The 22,396-nt window shown below is 40.5% G+C and overlaps 1 protein-coding gene across 2 annotated transcripts in view; it reads right to left on the bottom strand.

Annotated features, from left to right (window-relative positions):
* ACP3 (acid phosphatase 3) overlaps positions 1-21,288 on the bottom strand; it is a 41,791-nt gene extending 20,503 nt beyond the window's left edge. For both annotated transcript variants that reach the window (XM_054594865.1, XM_054594866.1), the window contains exons 1-6: positions 21,104-21,288; positions 10,385-10,480; positions 7,343-7,429; positions 6,719-6,871; positions 2,187-2,285; positions 162-254 (exon numbers count right to left, since the gene is read on the bottom strand). In XM_054594865.1, coding sequence (XP_054450840.1) covers positions 162-254; positions 2,187-2,285; positions 6,719-6,871; positions 7,343-7,429; positions 10,385-10,480; positions 21,104-21,223 — 648 coding nt within the window. In that variant the 5' untranslated portion in view covers positions 21,224-21,288. The remainder of the gene's footprint in view (positions 1-161; positions 255-2,186; positions 2,286-6,718; positions 6,872-7,342; positions 7,430-10,384; positions 10,481-21,103) is intronic.
* Positions 21,289-22,396: the final 1,108 nt, after the last annotated feature.

Below are 22,396 nucleotides of genomic sequence, written 5' to 3'. Positions count from 1 at the left end.
AGAATGTTCAAGTTAATACAAGAAGTCTTGAGTTATGTTGCAATGTCAAAGAAAGTATAAGTAATACATCTGCAAAGAAGCAAGAGAAAATGTACCCATCTATTTCAAAGTAGGCATAAGACAAAATCAGGTTGCAAGTTACTTTTTAGTATTTCTCTTACCTCACAAAATAAAGGGTCGTAGACTTTAGTCCAAATTCCAAAAAGTTCCTTTCCATGGTATCCTGAAAGTTTTGGCAACGTGTCTATAAAATCCTGAAACACACACAGGGGGAAAAAGAATTTCTACACCAGGATTCCTCAACTTCAGCATTATTGATATTTTGGGCTGGACAATTCTTTGTTATGGGGGCTGCCCTATATATTATAATATGTTCAGCAGTATCCCTGGCCTCTACCCACTTGATACCAGCGTCATCTCTCTCTAGTCCCCTCAGTTGTGAGAACCGAAAATGTCTTCAGACATTGCCAAATGTTCCCTGTGAGTTAAGTACCAGTTAAGTACAGCTATTCTTTACAGAAAGGTGTGCCATTAATATTGGCTATGATAATGCCAACTTAAAGAATTTTACAAATACTAATTGATCATTTCTCATTATTACCTTGAAAATATGAGCAAAAGCTGGCTTACTGCCACATGCTCCTAGTTTGTCCTGGAATCAGACTGACGTGCAATGTCTCAACATTCTTTTTGGAAATAGGTTAAGTATAACTCACATATAAATGATTGGCCAAGGTGAGAAGGGAAAGCATGTCCCAGGCCAAAGCATCCCAGGAAAACACAGCAGAAACAGGACCTGGTATCTTGCTATATGTGTGAAATATGCTTGGGATGCAAACATTTCTCTAGGTTCTGTATTATTCTTAGATTGTCAGGATAATGAGACCCACTGCTCAGCTACTTGCCTGATGACATTGGCAGCAATTTCTGGGAAGCATTTTGGAAGATATTGTCTGATGGAGAAATTTTCTAGGAAACAGTTCACTAATATTAACCCAAGCATATTTTCATGAAACAAATAGCATTAAACAAGATGAAGGTACCAGAGCTCAGTCATCATAAGAGAAAAAATTACCACAGCCCAATGTCGTAGCAACACTGGGCTTCCTTGTCTCATTCCTGATTTTGGAGGAGATGTGTCTAGTGATACCATTTTTTTACTTAACAGATTGGCAAATATCCCTAACGTTGTCTACACACTGTTGACATGACTGTGGAGAAATAACTAGTCTTCATGCATTGTTGAGAGGAGTAGAAATTGGTATAACCGTTGTCTTGAGGGTAATTTGATATTTTAAATTGCTCCAGAATTTTACTTCTGGGATATTATTCCACAGATATTCTTGTGAAAATTATTTATACGCACAAGATATTCAGGCAGCTATAAAAATAAAAAATTGAAAACAACCCAGATTTCCTTCAATAGAGACTGGTTAAATAAATTGTGGTATGACCATATGTTCAAATACACAGTAGTAAAAAAAAAAGTGAGGAAACTATGTACAAATATAGAAGTATTTCCAAGATATTTTGTTTAAAAAAAAAGTGTCCCATACTGTAAATAATATAGCACTTTTGTGTAATAAAGGGGGAAGGTACCAGAATATATTTAAATTTATTTGCATATGAATAAAGACTCTGCAAGACTGCATAAGAAAGTACTGCCAGCAGTTACCTGTGGGGGCACTGAGAGACTTTGCACTGTATTCCTTTATATATATATATATATATTTTTTTGAACTTATAAATGTATTACAGATTCAAAATATTATTTTTAAAAGTACCAAGCACATATTTACACTTTGTATAGTCTTGAAAACTGGTATGTCACAAAGTGGAAACATAAAGTAAAACCAAAATGATCCTTTGTACATGCAAACAATAGTCCCAACCCCCCAGCCTCTCACTCCGGCATTGCATCGATCCTGAGCCAGATACACGCTTTCACCTGGCTCCTCTCAGGGACATGGGTCCAAGATCCGAAAGAGACTGGCTTCTTTACTGACTTGTGGCCCCAGCTCAGCAATGGGGACCAGGTAGTAATGACTGACCTTCATTAAACAGTCTAACCCATTGCCATAACCAGCCACCTGCAGACACGTTGCACCCACACTTCTAAGAAGCTGCAGCTTCATCCTTTGTCGTGGTCCTCACACTCACACCACTAAATGACACTATTTTTTAACCTTATAAGGGCGCAGCCTCTTCTGGAATTCCTCCGATTTAAAAGTCTCCTTCCAAAGTACGTCAAAACGAGGGCAGTTCTTGAAAGGCAGGTATAGCAACTGAGGACAAAAGAAAAATCATAAAACCTTTATGAGTCAGGAGAGCTTCCCTAAAGATGCTGCAGCCATGTTGTAAACATGCAAAGAGAGCTTAATAAAAGATTCAAATGTGTTTTGAGATGAACAGAAATTCTAAAATTGAAGGGAAAGTGATAAATGGTTTGCAGGTCTTAAATAATAGGATATATACCCAGAACTGAAAACATTTTATTTTTTCTTTCATAAATTTGCCTAAATAGGACTGTGCTGTTGGTAAATATTTACACTTCCTGGTTTTCCATGTGAAATAATAACCACTACCTTGCTTTTTTCCTGACCCCTTTTATTTCTAGGTTCACATGAGTACAGAGAAATAAATGACAGATCCTAGAAAGAATCAATTAACCATTTGTTGACTTAATTCTTGCAAATTCAGACTGCTAAAATGAAGGCACCTATTAAATCAATAGGAAGAATAGAAAAATATATTTAAAGACCTGTAATGAGGACAAAGTGATCACACTAAAATGAGTTTAAGTTCAACAATCTTCTGTAGTTTTAACAAATGGTGACTCCCAAGTTCATTTTGTTGCTCTTACTTTCCATCTGTGGCTAGTCCAGCCCTTGGTGGATGTCACTACTTGGATGGTAGTCTTCTTCTTCAAATTTAACATGTACAAAGCTGAACTCAACTTCTTCACTTTTAACCATTTCCTCTTCACAACCTCTCTAGTTCTACCAATGGCAACATTTATCATTCTGCTCCATGAAGTCATTACTTTTGCTTGTTTGCTTTTAAAATATTTCCAGAATAGACCCCTTTTCTTTAACTGCATTTCCCCTTCTTAGCCCAAGCCACCATAACCGGTGTTTCAACTCAGTGCAAGAGCGTCCTGCTTGGTCAGTTGGGGTCCACTCTTTCGACCTTCACATTTCATTCTCCAGGAGCGGCTCCACTCGCCCTTTTTATTTCACTTCTGCAAACGCTAATCTTTTTTCAAGCGTCAGCAGATCATGCCATTCTGTGGTTCATAACCTTCACTGGCTTTCCATCTTACTTAGGAGGAAACCCAAATTCCCCTCGGCGCCCAGCGCCTGCTCTGCCCTGCCCTCCCCCTACCGTCCTCTCTCACCCCTTCCCAGCCGCACTGTGGGGCTCCGCTGTCCCTTGAACACACAGGCGCGAGGTCTCTGCAGACTGTTCCCTGCTGGAGACGCTCCCCCACTGACTCCCACCCTGGACTTTCTGACCATCCTGCCCCACCCCATTGCCGTGTTTTAGCTCCTTCAAGCATCTCGTCACCATCTGAGATGATTGCATTTATTTACTTGTTTATGATCTAGTTCCTACAAAATAGAAACTCCAGGACAACCAAGATCTTGACTACTTTATTCACTGCTGTGTTTTGAGTTGCCTGGAACAGGGCTGAGTATATTAATAGTTACTGAGAAAACTTTTCTTTATAACTTGTTTCCTGTCATTTCTGATTCTGCATGTCACTTGTCTTCCCTCTCTTCCCTTCCCCTAACGTCTACACCATCTAATTTCAGGCCTTCACTTCCTTATTGCTGAATTGCTTCAACAGTTATTCTCAGAGGCTCAAGTATCTTTTTCTTCCAAGCTGTTGTCAGAAAAATGCCTCGAAGCACTGCTTATTGTGTGGGTGTTATACTTTTAGGAAAAAAAGTGTTTAATTTTATTTTTCAATTGCGGTTGACATTCTGAAGAAGATATACTTTTAAATCCACTGCTTTACATCTAAATTTCCTTACAGGGCTTTCAAAATTTTCCATAGTTTAGAAAAGACGTTACTGAGAGAAAAAGCACAGGACTGTTCATTGAAAGGTCTAGGCTTTAATGAATTATTTAACCTTTCTAGACCTTAGTTTTCTCATTCCATACATTGAAACAGTCAGGATGAAAATGTATAGAGTAATACTAAACATCAGCCCAGCATGTTGCAGTTTACAAAGTATATTATATTTCTTAACTAACTTTTCTCAAATGCAACTTCTTCTCAAAGAAGTTAGGTGGATACTGTTGTTTCCATTTTACAGAAAAAGAAACTGAGGTGCAGGGTTGCTCAAGGTCAAGTGTCTGAATTAGTTGGCTGTCTGACCTAGGTTTTCCCAACTTTAAAGCTTCTGCTGGACACTGCCTTTCAGCCTCATGTTCCTTCTGGCTATTCAATTTGGATTCTCTAACCTGTACTCAACATAGTTTCACTCTTTCTAAATATGAACTCTGAACACAGAAGGGCAAGCACTCTGTGTGCTCACTTGCTGCCATGTTTTTCCGCCGACTTCCTTTTTCCTACCTCTCCTCCAAGGTCTTATTCAAGTTCCCACTCTCTCCATGAAGACTTGAATGACTGCCTTTTGGTAGCTCCATGTACATCTCCTTCTCTGAACTCCTTCAGCAAGCACAGATTGTATTTGAAATCATTGCTCACCATTTTATAGTCTACATATTTCACACACGTGAGCTTTTTCTCATCAGATAGATTATAAATTAACATAGAAACCTGGCTTCATATTTCTCCACAGCACTTAGCATGGCTCTGAGAAACACTTTCTGTTGATTGATGGATTTTGTTAGACTTCTTAGTCGATGTTAGAGAGAACTGTTTTCATCTTAGTAAGTAGGTAGCTGGAAGACATAGGTAGGTAATCTTACGTGTTTTTCTCTTATTTTCCCTCACTCTCCCCATTTTCCTCTTCTTCTAGTAGCACCTGTATTCTCTTTACTATTTAATTTAATTAATATCTTTCAGGATTAAGGGTTTAATAGTTACCTTGGACTAGTTTGGCTAAATTTGGTGCCCTGTCCAGTCTTTATCTAAGTGGAAAAGGCAGCAAAAAATGTCTTTTTTTGGGGGAAGAATATATTAATAAACTTTTGAGAACACTGATAATCATAATATTTCACTCCTGATTATGTGATAAAAAGATGCATAAATAAATAATCCTGTCTCCTTATGAAACACCAAGAAAATCAGCTGGAGCATATTTACCTAGAGTGAGGTTGACAGGGTTGAGTTGTCTCTACAAAGCATTTGGGGAAAAGTTTTAAGTCACCAGATGTAGCAATTAAGTCAAATTTCTAGGAGCACTGGCAGGGCAAAGAGAATACTCACCTACCCGAGAGGTCACTGAGCCACGGCCAGGGTCCAGCGGTCATGATAAGCCTTGGCCACAGAGAGGTAAGACGGTCATGTTTTTAATGCATCAGGGGAATTAGAAGGATTCCTTGTCCCCAACTATTTCCTTCATATAGTCTTAAATTCTACACCTGGGAGATCAGTTAGATTTACTTATTACAATTAAGAAATAGCAGCCCTGGCTGGTGCAGTTCAGTAGATTGAGTGCCAGCCTACGAACCAAAGGATTGCTGGTTCGATTCCCAGTCAGGGCACATACCTGGGTTGTGGGCCAGGTCCCCGGTGGAGGACGCAGGAGAGGCAAACACACACTGATGTTTCTCTCCCTCTCTTTCTCCCTCCCTTCCTCTCTGTCTAAAAATAAATAAATAAGGTCCTTAAAAAAAGATAGCAATTCCTCTGAAAAGGTCAAAGAGTTCTTGATCAGTCCCAACCAGTGTAAATAAATCTGAGGATTTCTCTCAAAGCAGCTTGCTTTACAGTACTGGTTCTCAGACTTGGCTGTCCACTGGAATCATCTAGGGAGATGATTTAAAAAACGCTGATGCCTGGGTCCCAATCTCAGGGATTCTGATTTGCTATAGAGTGCCTTGGGCATCAGGATTTTTAAAAAAATTGTCTGGTGATTCTGATAAGCAGCTAAGTTTGAGAGCTACTAATTCACAGAGAAGGACATGGCTCTGGAATTGCTTGGTTCCAGTAGTGTAGATTACCAGTTGTGTGGCTTTGGGTCCATTTTGGATAACTTCTCTAAGTGCTAATTTCCCTGGCAGTCAAAGGAGAACAATAATGTTGCCCATTCAAGGTTGTTATGAAGGATAAATTCAATAACACATATAAAGGGCTGGGTACCAGTGATATACTCAACTCGTTCTTTCTACCTAGAAATGGGGATTTTAGGGTTACTTTGTAGGTAAAGAGGTCTTAGGATATTTTAGAGAGGGAAGAACTCTGTGTGGGTTGTCAAAATAACTTAAGGCAGAACACTAGGAGCCGTGTGTATGGCAGGGGGAGGGGGGAGTGTGGGTGTGTGTAGACAGAAAGGGGCAAATTGCCCTAAGTTGAAAGAATGAAAGCCAAATAAATAATAAAGAACCAAAGAGAAATTCTGTTCCTACCTTCTATGGCCTTAGGCTTTCTATGTTCTGCACTGTCCTTTGTACCTTTATTTAGGAAAGAATTAAAGCTGCACAGCCCAAGGAGAGTCCAGGCTCCCAAATCTACAAGCACTGAGCAACCTGCATTACTCCTTCCAGGACCAACAGAATCTGCTGGTGTTCCCAGCATACTGACCTTATCTTCGGAAAGAGGGACTGTGTGCACAGGGATAGGCTGCCAGGGCAGTTTGGGATTCCAGATGCTGATACCCTCTGGAGGAAACAGGGCTGCAAGGTTTGTCATAGCACTCATCAAAGTCCGGTCCACATCCGTGCTTTGAACATAAATCTGAAGAGGGAAAAATCAAAGAAGCAACCAACTGAGAGGCACTGTGGGTTTTTCCTGTGCAGCTATATTGGAGAAAGGGCAGGATACCCATACCAAAATATTAGCAGACATTGTGATAGTGTCATGATCATAAGATCTATTATGGAAGAGACAGTATTATGAGCATGCCGTGCTATAAAGCAACCTGGTATGCCAATAGCTGAATTGACAAGGGACCAATTAAGTGGTGGCTACTTGCCACTACCTGCCAAGCTCAAGTATTTGCCATAGATGTCTATAAGATTTTGAACTTACGCCTATTCATAATTATTTTCAGAACAAAATATTTCTATTAAGAGAAGCACATTTCTAAATAAGGTATTTGACTTGTTTAAGTTCCTTGGGAAACAGGCAAAGAGCTTTGACAAATGCAACATTATGTTAAATTCTTTCAGAGGGACAAGGTTCCCACTTTTAGCTCCCCCAACTTGCCTCTTGATGTTTGTAGGACTCATTCAAGAATTTTCCATATCTTTTCCTTATAGCCTCTCCAAGTTCGTAATGCTGCTCCATGCCCAGCTGGGGGGAAGATAAAAGCAAAAATTACTAAAGTAAGTTCTGTGAATCTTATTTATGCATTTCTTCTCTCCTCATCTAATGAGTAGAGTGGACAATGGTGTACTTTTAACAGGTCCACCATAACAACACATTTGTAAATGAAAACAAGAAAAGAAAGCCGTAATTTTTAGTCATGATGCCCTGAGAAAACCCTGCATCTTCATTAGCACTTAACATAGAGCCTTGCACAGTGAATAGTTGGTGACAGACCTGGTTTATGTAAGTGATTCTTCTCTGTTGTGGTAGAACGTTCAATCGTCATCTTTGTTGACAGAGCATTCAAAGGACAGGTTTACCACTTGGGGGTGTTGGAAGGGCCGTTGGAGGAAGATATTCAACCATCTGATAAGAGGTTGGATTTGATGAATCTGAAGATGACTTTCAATTTCTGGGTGCAATGTTTTATTATTTGTATAGTTTATCTGTATGTGGTATATGACAAACTGGAGCCTGTTACAAAGTATAGCCTGTGGATCAGCAGTATTATTAGCATCATTTAGGAGTATGTTAGAAACTAATTTCTTGGGCCCCACCTACTCTGGGAATGAGCTCAGGAATCTGTTTTTAACAAGCTCCTTAAGATTCTGATGGTCAGTAATTATTGAAAAGCACTGCTTTACCTCAGTAGTCCTCTAGCATTACTGTGCATGAGAAGCAAAATTTATCTAGGGGTGCTTGTTGAAATGTGGATTCCTAAGCATTTCCTCCGGAGACTCCTGCTCATTAAATCTGGGGTATAGCCCTGGAATCTGCATTTTAACAAGTACCCCAAAGAATTCAGATCCATGCAGCAGAGCACCATGCTTTGAGAAACACCGCACTCAAGTCTGTCTTAAATCCAGAGCTTCACCAGAGCATCACAAGTCAAAGAGGACGTGGTCACTGTGGCTTTTATTTGGTCCCACTCACTCATTTGCCTGTCACTCCTGGCTGCCACTATCACCACCACCCCCTAGAGAATGGGGAAGGAGGTAAAAAAGGAACAGTGTGTGCTTTGAGGTTTGTGAGTTTCCTGGATGACCTGGGTAGCTGAATAAGCAGGTACTCTGAGTCTCATCGTTGTTCTAACTTATAGCTGACCTTTTGAGGAAACAGCCATCCTCTACAGAGCAGTGCTTTTCAAACTTGACCGTACACAGAATCACATGGAGGACTCATTAAAACAAAAATTCTGAGGCTTCCACCCCAGAGTTTCGGGTTTAGTGGATGGGGCCAAAGATTTTAGTTATATCAAGTTGCTAGGTGATGGTTATATTGCTCATCCAGGGACCACACTTTGAGAACCACTGATCTAGAAAGCCATCACTTGTCATTAAGTGCCTGTATTTTGCCATGTATAATGTGCACCCATGTTTTTGTGTGCATCATACACAGGATTATTATACCCATGGTATGTAATTATTATACTCATGTATAATTCACATCCTTATTTTTCCCTCAGAAGTTTGGGCAAAAAAGTGTGCATTATACACAGCAAAATATGGCACATTGGAAGTACATGATCAAGAGTAAGATTTCAGTTCTAGAACCTTATTACTTCAAGGGTGTCCATTTACCAACACCAAAGTCATCACCTGGAGGTATGTTAGAAATGCAGAATCCCAAGTCCCATGTGAGACCAGCTGAATTAGAATCTGCATTTTAAACAAGATCTCCAAATGATTCATTTGCGCTTGAAAGATCAAAAAACACTGCTCTAGGAGATTCTGATGGTTAGTCGAAAAGCTCAGAGGAAGAATACAGATCCCATAATCTGGAAGAGTATTTTGGTCTTACTGCAAAAGCACAGCAAGGGAACAGGAGTCTATATACAGCCATAACTATTAAGAAGCAGCCCTGAATTGTTGTAGTACCTCTTACTCAGGAAGTCACGAGCTGGGTAAGCTATGGTGGAAAGAGCTCTGACCTGAGAGCCAGTAGATGCTGCGCCTCAAATAGCCTCTCTAAGTTTCCTTCTCTATAAAACACTGTAGTTGAGTGTGGACAGTAATTCTCAGCTTTGGCTGACATTCAAGTCACCTGATCAACCAAGGAGCTTCTATGAATCACAATATCCAGGCCACATTCTAGACCAATTAAATAAGGATCTCCCAGGCAGACATCAATACTTTTTAAAGCTCTTCAAATAATTCCAGCGTTTGGCCAAGATTAAGACCCGTTAGTGTTGAAGATATCCAACTCTAAACATTCCTTGACATCTTCTTAATATACTTAAACAGTGCTTTGGTCAGGACAGAGGCAATGCACCTGGCCTTACAGCTCCAAACAGAAGAGCCCTCTGCAAGTGAAGGATGTGGGGCACTGGAGCAGAGACTGCATTTGCCTTTGTTCCCCAGCTTCTTTTTAGATGCTCTATAGGAAGTAGGGCTTCCTGTGTGGGAGTGGCCACCTATAAGGAGGGCACAACCCCAGCATGTCCAGCTGACAAGAAATCAAATTTGCTATCAGCACTTCCAGAAGAATCATGTTTCCCCAACACTGTTGATTCAGCTTATTGATTACAAGACTCTTTTCTACTTTCTCAGGTGGAGCCCGAGAAACTCAGGGGCTGGCTTTTGGTACTCTTCAGCATCTCTAAACTCCTGTATTCTTCCGTTGTCCATGCACATCTCTTATCCTTTAATAAAACCCACAGAGTAAAAAAGATCAAAACAGGCACTTCTCTATACTTTTCCCACAGTAACTAGTCAGTAAGGGTGAGACTTGGACATAATCAGAAATGAACTAGGCTAACCATTAGTTCCTCCTGTTCCTCAACTGAAAAAGTTTAGACTTTCAGATCCCAGGTGACTGTGCAAAGTATTTTCCCAGGTCTGAGTAATTTAAGTAGCTATATAGTTTCAATAGATTATAAACCCCACAATGTTTAGTTTCCCTTGAGACTTATCACCAATGTTTGCTAAAAATCCAACCAACCTGAGTGAGTTGGCCAAATCCTTGCGGCCATGAGGACTCTTTAATGGGGTCATTGGGAAAGGTTTCAATGGGACTTCGGTCTCCATGCCTAAAAACCTGAAAATAGATTAAGGCAGTAATGTTACAAATTTCACTTAGATATTTAGCCTCTGCTCTTCATGATAGATGTTTTTTAAATCACTGGTCCTCAGCCTTGCCTGTTCATGAAATCACCTGCGGAGTTAAAAAATTCTGAGGATGGACCCAGCCCTAGTGATTTTATTTCCATTAGTTTGGGATACGGTCAGGGCATCGGAATTTTAAAAACCTCCCCAGGTACATCTTAGGTTAAGAACCACTGTTCCAAGACCACTAACACTTCTCCCGTGTTTCAGGTAGTGGAAGTACCAAGATGATTAGCCATTAGGAGGCAGGTGATCCATACATGGAGACTGGCTTGTACGTTGGACAGGACGAGCAGGAACACCAAGCTTAGCAAGATCACTTTATGGCAGACAAACTGTGATGAGAACTATTCTTTCCTTAACTGGGATTACAGTAATAGTGGTGTTAATTTTTTTTTGCATGTAATAAAATTGGGTCTATTAAATGCTACAAGAATTTGCAACCAGTTTGAGCCAATGGTTTATGAGTTTTTAGGAAGCTGGGGGTAAAGAAATTGGGGTGAGGAGAAGAGAAAAGTGAATTCTTAATACTTTAAGAACATACTTTGGATATGTACACATGAAATGCTCTTTTGATTGCCCATGTTACTCTTCGGGGAGAGGAGCCTGAACTTTTGAAACCTTGGCTCTTTGACTATACTTTCTGGGCAGTATACCAAGTCAAACACGAAGCTATTTCATAAGCAAACGATACGGAAAGAAAAGTAAGCAAGAAGTACAAGATGAAGTCTACACTGATGTCAGCAAACACATTTAATTGCATTATGTGAGATTCCCTGCACTTTTCACTTATACTACTTAACTAAGATGCTCCATTGAAAAGAAAGTCAGGAGGCTGCTCCTTTGAAATTCTATAAAATAGTTCAGCAGATGCTGAATAAGGAACAATCTGAAAACTTGAGCCATCTTTGAGATGGGATTCCAGGACAGCGAGTGAGGATTCTAAGACCTGGGCTGTGTCTCTGGTGTCTGAAGAAAACTGATCTTCTGGCCCCTAAACCAATGATACCTGACTCTTTAGCCAGTGGCACTGACCTCTTTTCCTTAGACTGTCAAATAAAAAAATGACAACAGCCATCACCTTAATAGCCATCCAGTGTGAATAAATCAAAAATGATATCTATTTTTGTCAGATTGGCAAAAAATACAATATATTTTTAGTGTGCTGCAGAATTTTAGTAATTTATTGTGTGCCACAAGATGAAAAATGTTGAAAATCACTTCCCTAAACTAAAATCTCTCAGTACAATAGGCTGCAGAACAGAGGGTTAATGGTACAGTGGGTCTTAAGAAAATATTTTGGTCAGGTGAGAAATTACTGTCACAAATGTTATCCGCATGGCAGGAGGAAATGTTGCATATTCTCTGATGAGAACCTACAGTTATTTGTCACTAAGCGTGACTTGGTCGTGTCCAGAGATTACTAAGACTAACCATTAGGGCTTCTCCTTCACAATGGAAACTTCAAATTTTCAGATCCCAAAATAGTATGTGCAAAGTACTTCCCCAGATCTGAGTAACTCAAGTTGTTATATGGTTTCAATAGATTATAAACCTCACATTGCTTAGTTTCTAGGGTTTCTCAGCCTCACTACTGTTGACATTTGGGTTGGATAATTCCTCCTGAGAGGCTGTCCTGTGCATTGTAGGATGTTCAGCATTTTATATCCCTGGCTCCTGCCTACTAGATGCCAGTAGCATTCCCCATCTGTGACAATCAAAAAAGTCTCCAGACATTGCCTAATGCCCTCTGGGGGAAAAATTACCCCCAGCTGGGAGCCACTGAATTATTGACAAGAAGTCTGATGAGATGATCTATGTTTCCTACCCGCCTATAACCAGAACAACAGTACCTCGGTATTTTTTGAATTCCTACTTCACCCTAGAAACTGTGCTACGTGCTTTTTACACATTTAATCCTCTCATCAACTTTATAAAGCAGGTGTTATTTTCATTTCACAAATGAGGAAATTGACCTTAGTTAAGTGACCTGCCCAAAGTCACACCACGTGTAAGGGGTAGAGCAGAGCTCCCAGCACAGGCTGCGTCTCCAACGCCAGCGTTCTTAACCTCAAGTGAGAGGCTCGTTATGGTCAAACATACCCATCAGCACTGCATCACTTAAAATGTGCATGATCTGGGATATGGGGCTTCTTTCTAAACTCTACTCTTTTCTTCTAAGTTTGGAAGTTGTGTGTGACGGTAGTACATTAGAAGAAACAAAAACCTTGATGTAAACCTCAAACATTATTTATAAATACAAAGCTGAGGTTCTGTAGCTAAATGACAGAATGGTCTGGGGAGAAAAACAAGTGTGGTCCCTTTAGAAGAGTGTGTTTAAAAGAGCAGAGCACTGAAATATAATCATGAGACATGGGTGAGCTTTCAGACTCTGTTCTTATAGGTCAGAAATGCGCTCTTCTACTTTTCAGTAGGTTTGAAAGGTTTCCGAGGTAGTGGCTCTAACATGCTCTGAACTCTCGGGAAGGAGTGTTGCCCAGAAACACTTAATAAACCATCTTCCAAATCCGGTGTTGGAAATCAAATTGTGTGTGCATGTGCCACACACACAGGTGGCATTCTTGAGCTTCTGGAGTTTTGCCAGTTCAGCTGAAGCCTTTGGACTCTGCCTAGGTGCTCTTTAAGTCTGTGGTAGGGTGACCAGTTAAAGGGACGTTAAGAAACCTTCCTGTTTATGCCCAAGTCATGACTTTTATTGTGAGAATAAAATGTTTTCTTAATATAATTTTATTGATTATGCTATTAAAGTTGTCCCATTTTTTCCTCCCCTTTATTCCCCTCTACCCTACACCACCCCATCCCACCTCAACATTCCTCCCCCCACTCCAGCCTACCTTAGTTCATGTACATATAAATTCTTTGGCTTCTCAATTTCCTATACTATTCTTAACCTTCCCCTGCCTATTTTGTACCGACTATTTATGCTTCTTATTCCTTGTACGTTTTCCCCCATTCTTCCTCTGTTTTACTGTTCATAGTTTTTTATCTTCTTTTTCTTAGGTAGGTCCCTTTAACATTTCATATAATAAGGGCTTGGTGATGATGAACTCCTTTAACTTTACCTCATCGGGAAGCACTTTTATTTGCCCTCCCATTCTAAATGATAGCTTTGCTGGATAGAATCATCTTGGATGTGGGCCCTTGCTTTTCATAATTTTGAAAACTTCTTGCCAGCCCCCTCTTGCCTGCAAAGTTTGTTTTGAGAAATCAGCTGATAGTCTTATGGGAACTCCTTCATAGGTTGCTGTCTCCTCTTCTCTTGCTGCTTTTAAGATTCTCTCCTTATCTTTAATCTTGGGTAACTTAATTATGAAGTGCCTCGGTGTGTGCTTTCTTGGGTCCAACTTCTTTGGGACTATCTGAGCTTCCTGGATCTCTTGGAAGGCTATTTCCTTTGTCAGATTGGGGAAGTTCTCCTTCATTATTTTTTCAAATAAGTTTTCAATTTCTTGCTCTTCCTCTATGTTTATCCCTTCTTTCTGCTCCCAATCATTGATCTCAGTCCTGGTTTCCTTCCTTTTACTGTTGGTTTCCTCTATATTTTCCTTTATTTCACTTTGCATAGCCTCTGCTTTTTTCTCCATTTTGTGACCATACTCAGCCAATTTAGTGAGCATCCAGATTACCAGTGTTTTGAACTGTGCATCTGATAGGTTGGCTATCTGTTCATCAGCTTAGTTCTATTTTGGGGTCTTTGATCTGTTCTTTCATTTGGGCCATATTTCTTTGTCTCAGCGCACATGTTATGCTGTAAGGGGCTGAACCTTAGATATTCACCAGGGCAGGGCAACCCACGTCACTGTGTTATAACATTGTATGTAGGGGAGGGATCTGAGAGGGAACAGTGCCACTTGCTCAGCTCTCAGCCAGCTTTCAATCACTTCCCCTCTACCCACAAACAAATTGGGCCCTTCTGGTGCTGATTCTCAGGTGGGTGGATTTGTGTATGTTCTAGGACCCCGTGGGTCTCTCCACTGGACTCTCCCGTGAGGCTGGGAGTTTCTCCTGCCGCCGCAACCCCTACAGTTTTTTTCTTACCTCCAGAGGTTTTAAGGCTTTCTTTTCCCACACTGGAACACTGGGTTGCATGGTCTGTCTCACTTCCCAGCTGTTCCTCCGGTTTCTCCACACACAAACGTGAGACTGCCCGGTCTGCTAGCTGCCGCCTCACCTGCCCAGTCCTCCAGCTGCCGCCTTGCCTCCTCCAGCTGCAGTCTTGCCTTGCGGCCTCTCTGCCCCCTGCTGCCCATCTCAGCCCCTCCTACTGGTCTGGAGGAATGTTTTCCCTTTAACTCCTTGGTTGTCGGACTTCCATTCAGTTAGATTTTCTGGCAGTTCTGGTTATTTTTGGTTGTGCAAGGAGGGAAAGTGTTTCTACCTATGCCTCCATCTTGGCTGGGTAAGAATAAAATGTTGATGTGCTCTCTCCAGGGAGAATGGGCCCTTCTTCCAGGGAGACCAGTACTGTTAATGTTCAACTTTTGATGGTATGGCTGTTCCTTCAGGGAGAACTGGCCCTTCTCCCGGAAGGACCTATTAGTTAACTGAGTCATGCAAGGCCCTTGACATATAGTCACCATTGTCTAAAAACTAAGTATAGCCCCAAAGCGAGACTGTGGAATCCCACCCGAGAGGAGGACATGTTGCTTGGAACTTTTCCCAGTGGGACCCCAAATGCTGTCTCCGGGATCCCCCAACATTTGTGTTCAGATGTTGGTGAGTTCCCATCTGGTGGTGTCTGCTCTTGATTCTGGCTTTCACTTTGCTTTCTCTTAATAAAGTACTCAGTTATTCTTATTTTGATCTGGGGTCTTTATTGCCCATGAATCCAAACCTCCAAATTAAGTGGCCACTGTCTCCTACATGCCCCTTAATGGCACATAGGGCAATCTTCTTAACTGCTGCTCTGCCAAATTTATAGCTTGTTTTCTCAGCCCAGCAATCTTACTCTATTCAATCCTTTAGAAACCTAAAAATACATCATTAACAATCGGTCTATTTGCAGTACTAGTGGTACTTACAATAGGAAGGCATTCAAGATAGTAATAACCCATTATGTTTGTGCAACCCTCCATGGATTTGTATAGTCCTTTCTCCTGCTATCTCTTTTAATTTTTACATTCTCTGTGAGGACAAGTCACACTATTGCTGTACTAAACAAATAAGGAAACTGAGGTTCAAAGAGCTCAAGTAAGCTGTCCAGATCTCCGAATTCTCCTGATTGCCAGTCTACTGTTTTCCCCACCACATCACATTCATTTCACCATTTAAAATCACAGACAACTTTTTTTAAAGAACCATGGTTTGCTACCACGATAAATGATCCTGCTCCATGGAGTCTGCTAACCAGCTTTGTTGAGTTGCATTAGGATGTGGGGACCCTGATGCATACACTGGGGGACACCATGCCCGTCCCTCTCTCCATGCAGCGGTCAAGTGCTTTTTAAAAAACTGTCAATCAGAATATGTTACTTGATTGCTTAGAATCCTCTCATTCCATTAAAATTTATTTGGGAGAAAATTGTAAGGCCATATACAAAAGTAGAGCCCCTCCCTATGAGTCCACCACTTGCTCCAACAACTGTCAACTCGCATGTGGTCAGTCTTGTTTCATTTATACCCTCTCACTCTCAGACACTGTATCATTTCCTAATGCTCTTTGCATAAAATTCTAAGTCCTTACACTGGCTCACGAGGTCCTACCTGATTTGGCCCTGACACCACAATGTTCTGACCTTATATTCTTGCGAAACATGCTTAGCCGCCGAGCCCTCCAGCTGGTCCATCCAATACATTAAGTTTGTTCCAGCCTTAGGGCCTGGATGTCCTGTTTCTGCTTCTTTCCCCGATGTGCTCACACGCTTGGTCACTAAATTCAGATCTGTCCTGAAAAAGGAAACCTCTGCAGAGACATCTCCTTTGACCACCAGTTATAAAGTAATTCCTGCTCCATCTCTTTCTTATCACCTAGTCCTAATATTACCCATGATCTTTCTTGTTGGGTTTTTTTTTTGTTTTGAATTGTGTTTGTATCTGGTGTCTCCTCTCCCCATAAACTCCTTGAAAGCAGAATCCTTGCTATCATGGGCACTGCTCTATCCCTCAAACAGTGCAGGCACATAGTAAGTACACACAAATACACTACTTGTTTTAATGAATAAATTAATCTTGGATTGGTTCCAGTTCCTCCAGGTACATGACGCTTAAGGTCTTGTATGTACCCTATCTCTCTGATATCATCATCTTTCTGGCAACCAAAATCAGAAAACTCAGGGTCACTTTGGTTTCTCTTTCTTCCTTATATTCCCATTCAACTCACAGGGATTCTACCTCTATTTTCCAACTCTACCACTCTCTGACCCTCACTGTGCTTTCCCTGAAGGGGCAGCATCCTCTCTCTGTCATCTGCCCCAGCTTTCTTCCTCCTTGAGCCACACTTCAAGTCACCCCCAAGAGAAAGTACATGAGAGTTTATAGGTGGGGAAGGCTCGAGTACAAACAAGTGAAATAATTAGTCTAGGTAATTCTCTAATACCTTCTGTTCTGTTCTCTTCTCTTTCCTTCCTTTAAGTTATAGATGTGCTCAACTAAGTTTATTAATTTTATAAACTTGAAAATAATAAAATTTGTATTTTATGAAATTTATAAGCTCAAAAATAATAAAGGATTATCTAGAACCTCAAGGATATTAGGCTAAGTAAAATAAGTCAGCTCCCAAAGGACAAATACTATACAATTTCTCTTACATGAGGTGTACAGACTAGTCAGATGCATAGTCAGAAAGGTTGCCAGGGGCTGGGAAAAGGGGAGAATGGGAAGTTACTGTTTAATGGAAATGGAGTTTCAGTTTTGCAAGACAAAAAGAGTTCTGGAATTGGTGATTTTAATAATAGGGCAGCAATGTGAACACACCTAATGCCACTAAACTATACACTTAAAATGGTTAAGATAGGAAAATTTTATGTTCTGTGTATTTTACCACAATTAAAAAATAATAATTAAGGACTGGCTAGATTTTATCCAAAAAGTTGGAAATCTTCTGTTTCAGACTCATGACTTAAAGTGTCACTTTACATTTGTATTATGGTTCACACTTTCATATGGATAGCATGTCATTTGAACCTAAAGACAACTCTGAGAAGTAAGAAGCATAGTTGCGGTCATTATCCCCAACTTTAACTTTGGAGAACTTGAGACTCATTTGGATTAAGAGACATGTCCATGGTCTCATACCCGGTAAGTGATGCCAGAACTTAAATTAATGAAAGTGTAATGTTTTCCTAGGTATGGCTTTCAACTTTTATTTTAGCACATACATTAGAAAATTTAGAACAGTATTGGGCTGGCAGCCTGAGAAGTAACTTGCCATTTTTACTTTCCAGGAGCAGTGAGGCAACCCCATGAAGTCTGCTCTTCCTAGAAATGTGTGATGGCTAGCGTCATCTGAATTTGCCTAACCACAATGTGGAAGTTACCCGTCCCAGTGTGGAGAGGATGTGCTTAAGATTGGGAGGCTATTTCAATGGAGGATATTCTATGACTTGAGTAAGACTTCTGTAAGTTTAACCATGAAGACTGAGAAAAGCATATGCTGTGTGATTCACCACCTTCCTTTGTAAAACCTGGGTGGAATGAGAAGGAGTTTTTCTCTCTGTTTGAGGTCAGCTGAACTTGTGGTATTTCCCTCGCTTAGGGGAGAAAGAATGCTTTCAAATGGCACCTCCCTATTTGTGGATGGAATATGTACTATGGGATAATAGTAGGAGTGGGTGGGAAATGGAATTGAAGCAAGACTGGCCATGAGTGATAATTACTAAAGTGGATTGATGGGTACGTTGAGATTCACCATACTTATTCTCTCTATATAAATTTTAAAGTAGCAATTCTCTAAGGGTTTCCTACTCTCTGGAAATAAAAATTCAGGAAATGCAATGTACTAAATCCTTTTTTTGAAAGCCACAGGACGTATTAGAATATTAAAGAATGTGAGGGGTCCTGCATTTAAGAGACCTTTAAACACAGTTTAAACCATGTTCAATTCCTAAAACTGATTTGCTATTGAAACTCATTTTACCAAGCAACATCTATTAATGACTCATCCAACTAGCATTCTGTGGGAAATACCTTGATGAACCTGTTTAACAGAGCATGTGGGGACTCTGTGTATAAGACAGAATGAGAACCAAGGACAGTTTTCTGCTTTTTCTGCCAAGAACAGCTTTTCAGCATCAGGGGAGATTTATTTATTTTGGATCACAGAGGAAAAGCAAGAAAACCACTTGCTGATTATGAGTCAGGCTAACACACCAAACCTCCAAGGGGAGCTCTGGGCTCCATGTGCTGGGCTTCACACACACAACAGTGGTTAAGGGCATGGCCTCTGGAATCACACAGCCTGGACCCAAATCTTGGCTCTGTGACCACAGGCAAGTTGCTTAACCTCTTTGGGTCTTTTTTTTTTTTTCACCTATAAAATAGGGATAATAAAGTTTTTACAAGAACCTTATAGGGTGGTTGCCAGTTAGCAAACAAAAAGACAGGATGCCCAAATATTACACACGTACACTAAAAATTATTTGTTGTTTATCTGAAATTGAAATTTAACTGGGAATTTTGTGTTCTCCTGGCAATACTACTTTATAGGATTGTTGGGAGGATTATGTGATGTAGTCTACATTGAACTCTCAAAACAGTGCCTGGCACTTTGTAAGCACTCAATAAACTACTGGCTATTGTTGTTAATATTACCACTGTAGTCCAAGGCACCTTTCTTTTATTCTGATTCTCCTGATAATTTTCTAAAGATTTCCCTGGGTATATAATCGAATCATTTATAACAGAGTATTTGCTATAATCAATAGAAAGAAGAAAGGGATATCTTCTAACTTAGTCCTTGGATAGAAGTTGTTTTGTAAGGACCAAGACAAGTGTATTAAGTTGCCCTTCATCTACCATTAATGGAAGGAAGCTGTGGTAGGAAAAATTTTTAACATTGGCATTGTGTGATAATTGCTAATTTTTCTTAGCTCCAAGTGAACTACCTTTGTAAGGTTTTTCTTAGGGAAGGATTAACTTGGACTCCATAAACAGCTGTTAACCAAGAGTGGAGAGGAAGAAAGGAAACCCACAAGAGTTTGGTGGTCAAAGGAATTAGCCTGGGCTGGGCTAGAGCGTGGGGAAGAGACTCCAATACATGCAATTAACGGAGAGTTTACTATAATAGCTCAAAGAGGATTCCTACTCAACCGGCTTGTCTTAGGTTTACACTGTTGGCAGGGGAATTTCAGCAGAGTCTCTGCAGTTGCTTAATGCATACATTGGCAAGGAACCCATGCCTAACTTACCAAGGACTAGAAGTCTAACTTGCCTAGATTTCCCTATATAACTAAAAGTCTGACTTCCCAGGGAAGGTACACAATATTATAGAGCTTTTTCAGCACAGAAGTCTGACAACTTGTGAATCATTTGTAAATAAATCGATGATATATTTCTCTGGTTCTTTCTCATTGTTGACTCATGACCTAGTAAAGATTTACTGGGCTAAGAATTATGATTTGCATAAACACATGGTTATGAAACTTTTTTGTGGAAGGAAAAGAAGTCCTGACTACACTAAGCTGACAAAATAGGAACTTCATGTTTAATTTTTAAGTAAATTATAAAAATAGAATTATTACAAAGGAAATTATGAGCACTCTTAGAAAGAAAATATACTTATTTACTAGCATACTTTCATGATCAAATAAAAAAATAAATGTGAGGCAGAGAAAGAGATCAAGAGAGCCTATGAAAGACAAGAAAAGGGTCAGAGGCAGAGAGAGACAATAAGTGAAACAGATAAAGGAGAAATAGAGATACAGAGAAAATTAAAGGCACAGAGAGAAACCAAGAGATATGTAAAGCTGTAAATCTCCTTTACTTTGCAAACTCTACTTTTAAAACCATGCCAACAGTATAAGTTCTTCTGACATCATGCATTAGGTAGCCCCCCACTGGTTTTTTATAACTGTCACACGTATGGGTGGGGAAAAACATGATTTTTAATGGTCAACCAAATCTATGTATCAGGAAGTCATCTTAGAACAGTTGAGTTTAGTTTCACTTTTATGCTTCAAACACTGTTTACAAATACACTTTTCAATTTCTTGATAACAGACGGGTTACTTAATTCTGAAATGACTGTGTTTTGGTTTGCAAACAAATAATTGTTAAACTGCATGAAGCTCCTGGTACTAAACAGCACCAGCTAAGGCTTCTCCTGGACTGGGCAGCTGTCAAAAGGAATCTGCGTTCAAGGCAGTGGTAAAGGAAGTGGATAAATAAACAACACCGGCAGAGGCAAAAATAACCAAACTAAACACCTTTGTGTCAGGACACGTTAAATCTTCACTACGAGGAACTTGTGAAACTTGATTACTCACTCTCTGAGTTTGGTCTTCCCGAGACAACACAAGGGTAAAATGAAGAGGCATTTAGTTTTCAGACCCTGCTGGTCACAGTTTTAAGAGAAAAGCAATGTGAAAATTCCACTCACCAGTGCCACAAACTTGAGCTCCTTAGGGGCCACACCTCGGTCCAGCCAGAAGGAGAGCAGAAGCAGAAGGCAGAGGTGAAGGCTTGCCACCCGGGCCACGAGGAGCGGGGCGCCTCTCATGCTGGGGAGCACAGTTTCTAGCAGGACACAGAAGGTGCTGCTTCCCCTGCCAAAGCCATTAGAGGGGAAGCTATTTAATCAAGGATTAAAAGAGAAGGAAGAACTGGGAGGAGCCAGGCTCCTAAATCGTAAAATCTCCAGGTAGCTGGGGGCGGGGTTTGGTACAATCAGGTAATTTTTGAGCCAGTTGTTAGAGATCACAGGCTTCTGGATTTACAGGTAAATTAGCACACTGAGACCGGAGAGGGGAAAGCTGTTGCTTCAGGTCACAGAACATATTAGCTGACATTTCTTTTTGAGTTTACTTTTAGCTTTACTTTAGATGGGGTGTGATACAGCATTTGTTTTTTAGCTGTCACTTAGGAAAAGGATTTACCCCGACTTTGGAAACTTTAGGCCAGTTATGATTAATCTTTCGGGAATCCAGAATGATAAGGAGTGAACTGTGGGAGAAACTGCAGGTACTGGCATATTTTGGGTTTATTACCCAGGCTAAACATGACTCCTTTTTCAAAAACTCCCAAGTAGCCTATAGAGGTATTTTTAAATTAAAAAAAGAGCAATTTTATCTTGAAAATTTTTAATCACATGTTACAATATTTGGGGCTCATCGGTGGTATCTCAAAATGAAGGTTAAAAATGCCTTTCCGAACCTGACACAGTACAAAAAACAACAAACTCACCAACCTTGGTCACAACGCTTCTGTTCTGGGTGAGTCACACCCTTGCTTCTCCAGCTATGATCTCATCGGAAATAATAGGAAAGACGCTAATCCACACTAAGGAAATTTAGCTTTGTATTTGCCTCATTCTGTCAGCCCCAGTCAGAGGATGAAGCAGGGTTTTTGTGCAGAGCTCTCGCCCTGATGCTTCCACCCCAGCAGAAGGAGAACAACGCTCTTCCCTACCACCTGTTCTCTGGTGCACTGCGCCCACCTGTGTTAGGAGGGCGCTCCTGTGTGATCATACGGTGCCCTAGAATGCGGTGTGTGTGGGAGAGCTATTGATTCTTCCTGTATGAGAAAATACATGTGAAGCACGAATGCATGTGCGATTAGGGTTAGATCTTTAAGCAGACCTCTGACCCTCTCTTTGCTATGACATTCTCCACCTGCCAGTCTCCACTGTCATCTTTAATGTGTGAGATTTTGAGGAGACGGGTACATAGAAAAG

Source organism: Pteronotus mesoamericanus, unplaced genomic scaffold (assembly GCF_021234165.1).
Source record: "Pteronotus mesoamericanus isolate MK-2021 breed Mesoamerican mustached bat unplaced genomic scaffold, CSHL_Meso_final scaffold_54, whole genome shotgun sequence".
NCBI classification, from domain to species: Eukaryota; Metazoa; Chordata; class Mammalia; order Chiroptera; family Mormoopidae; genus Pteronotus; species Pteronotus mesoamericanus.
The sequence above is the reverse complement of the archived record's forward strand: the minus strand, read 5'-3'. Positions and strand labels throughout refer to the sequence as shown.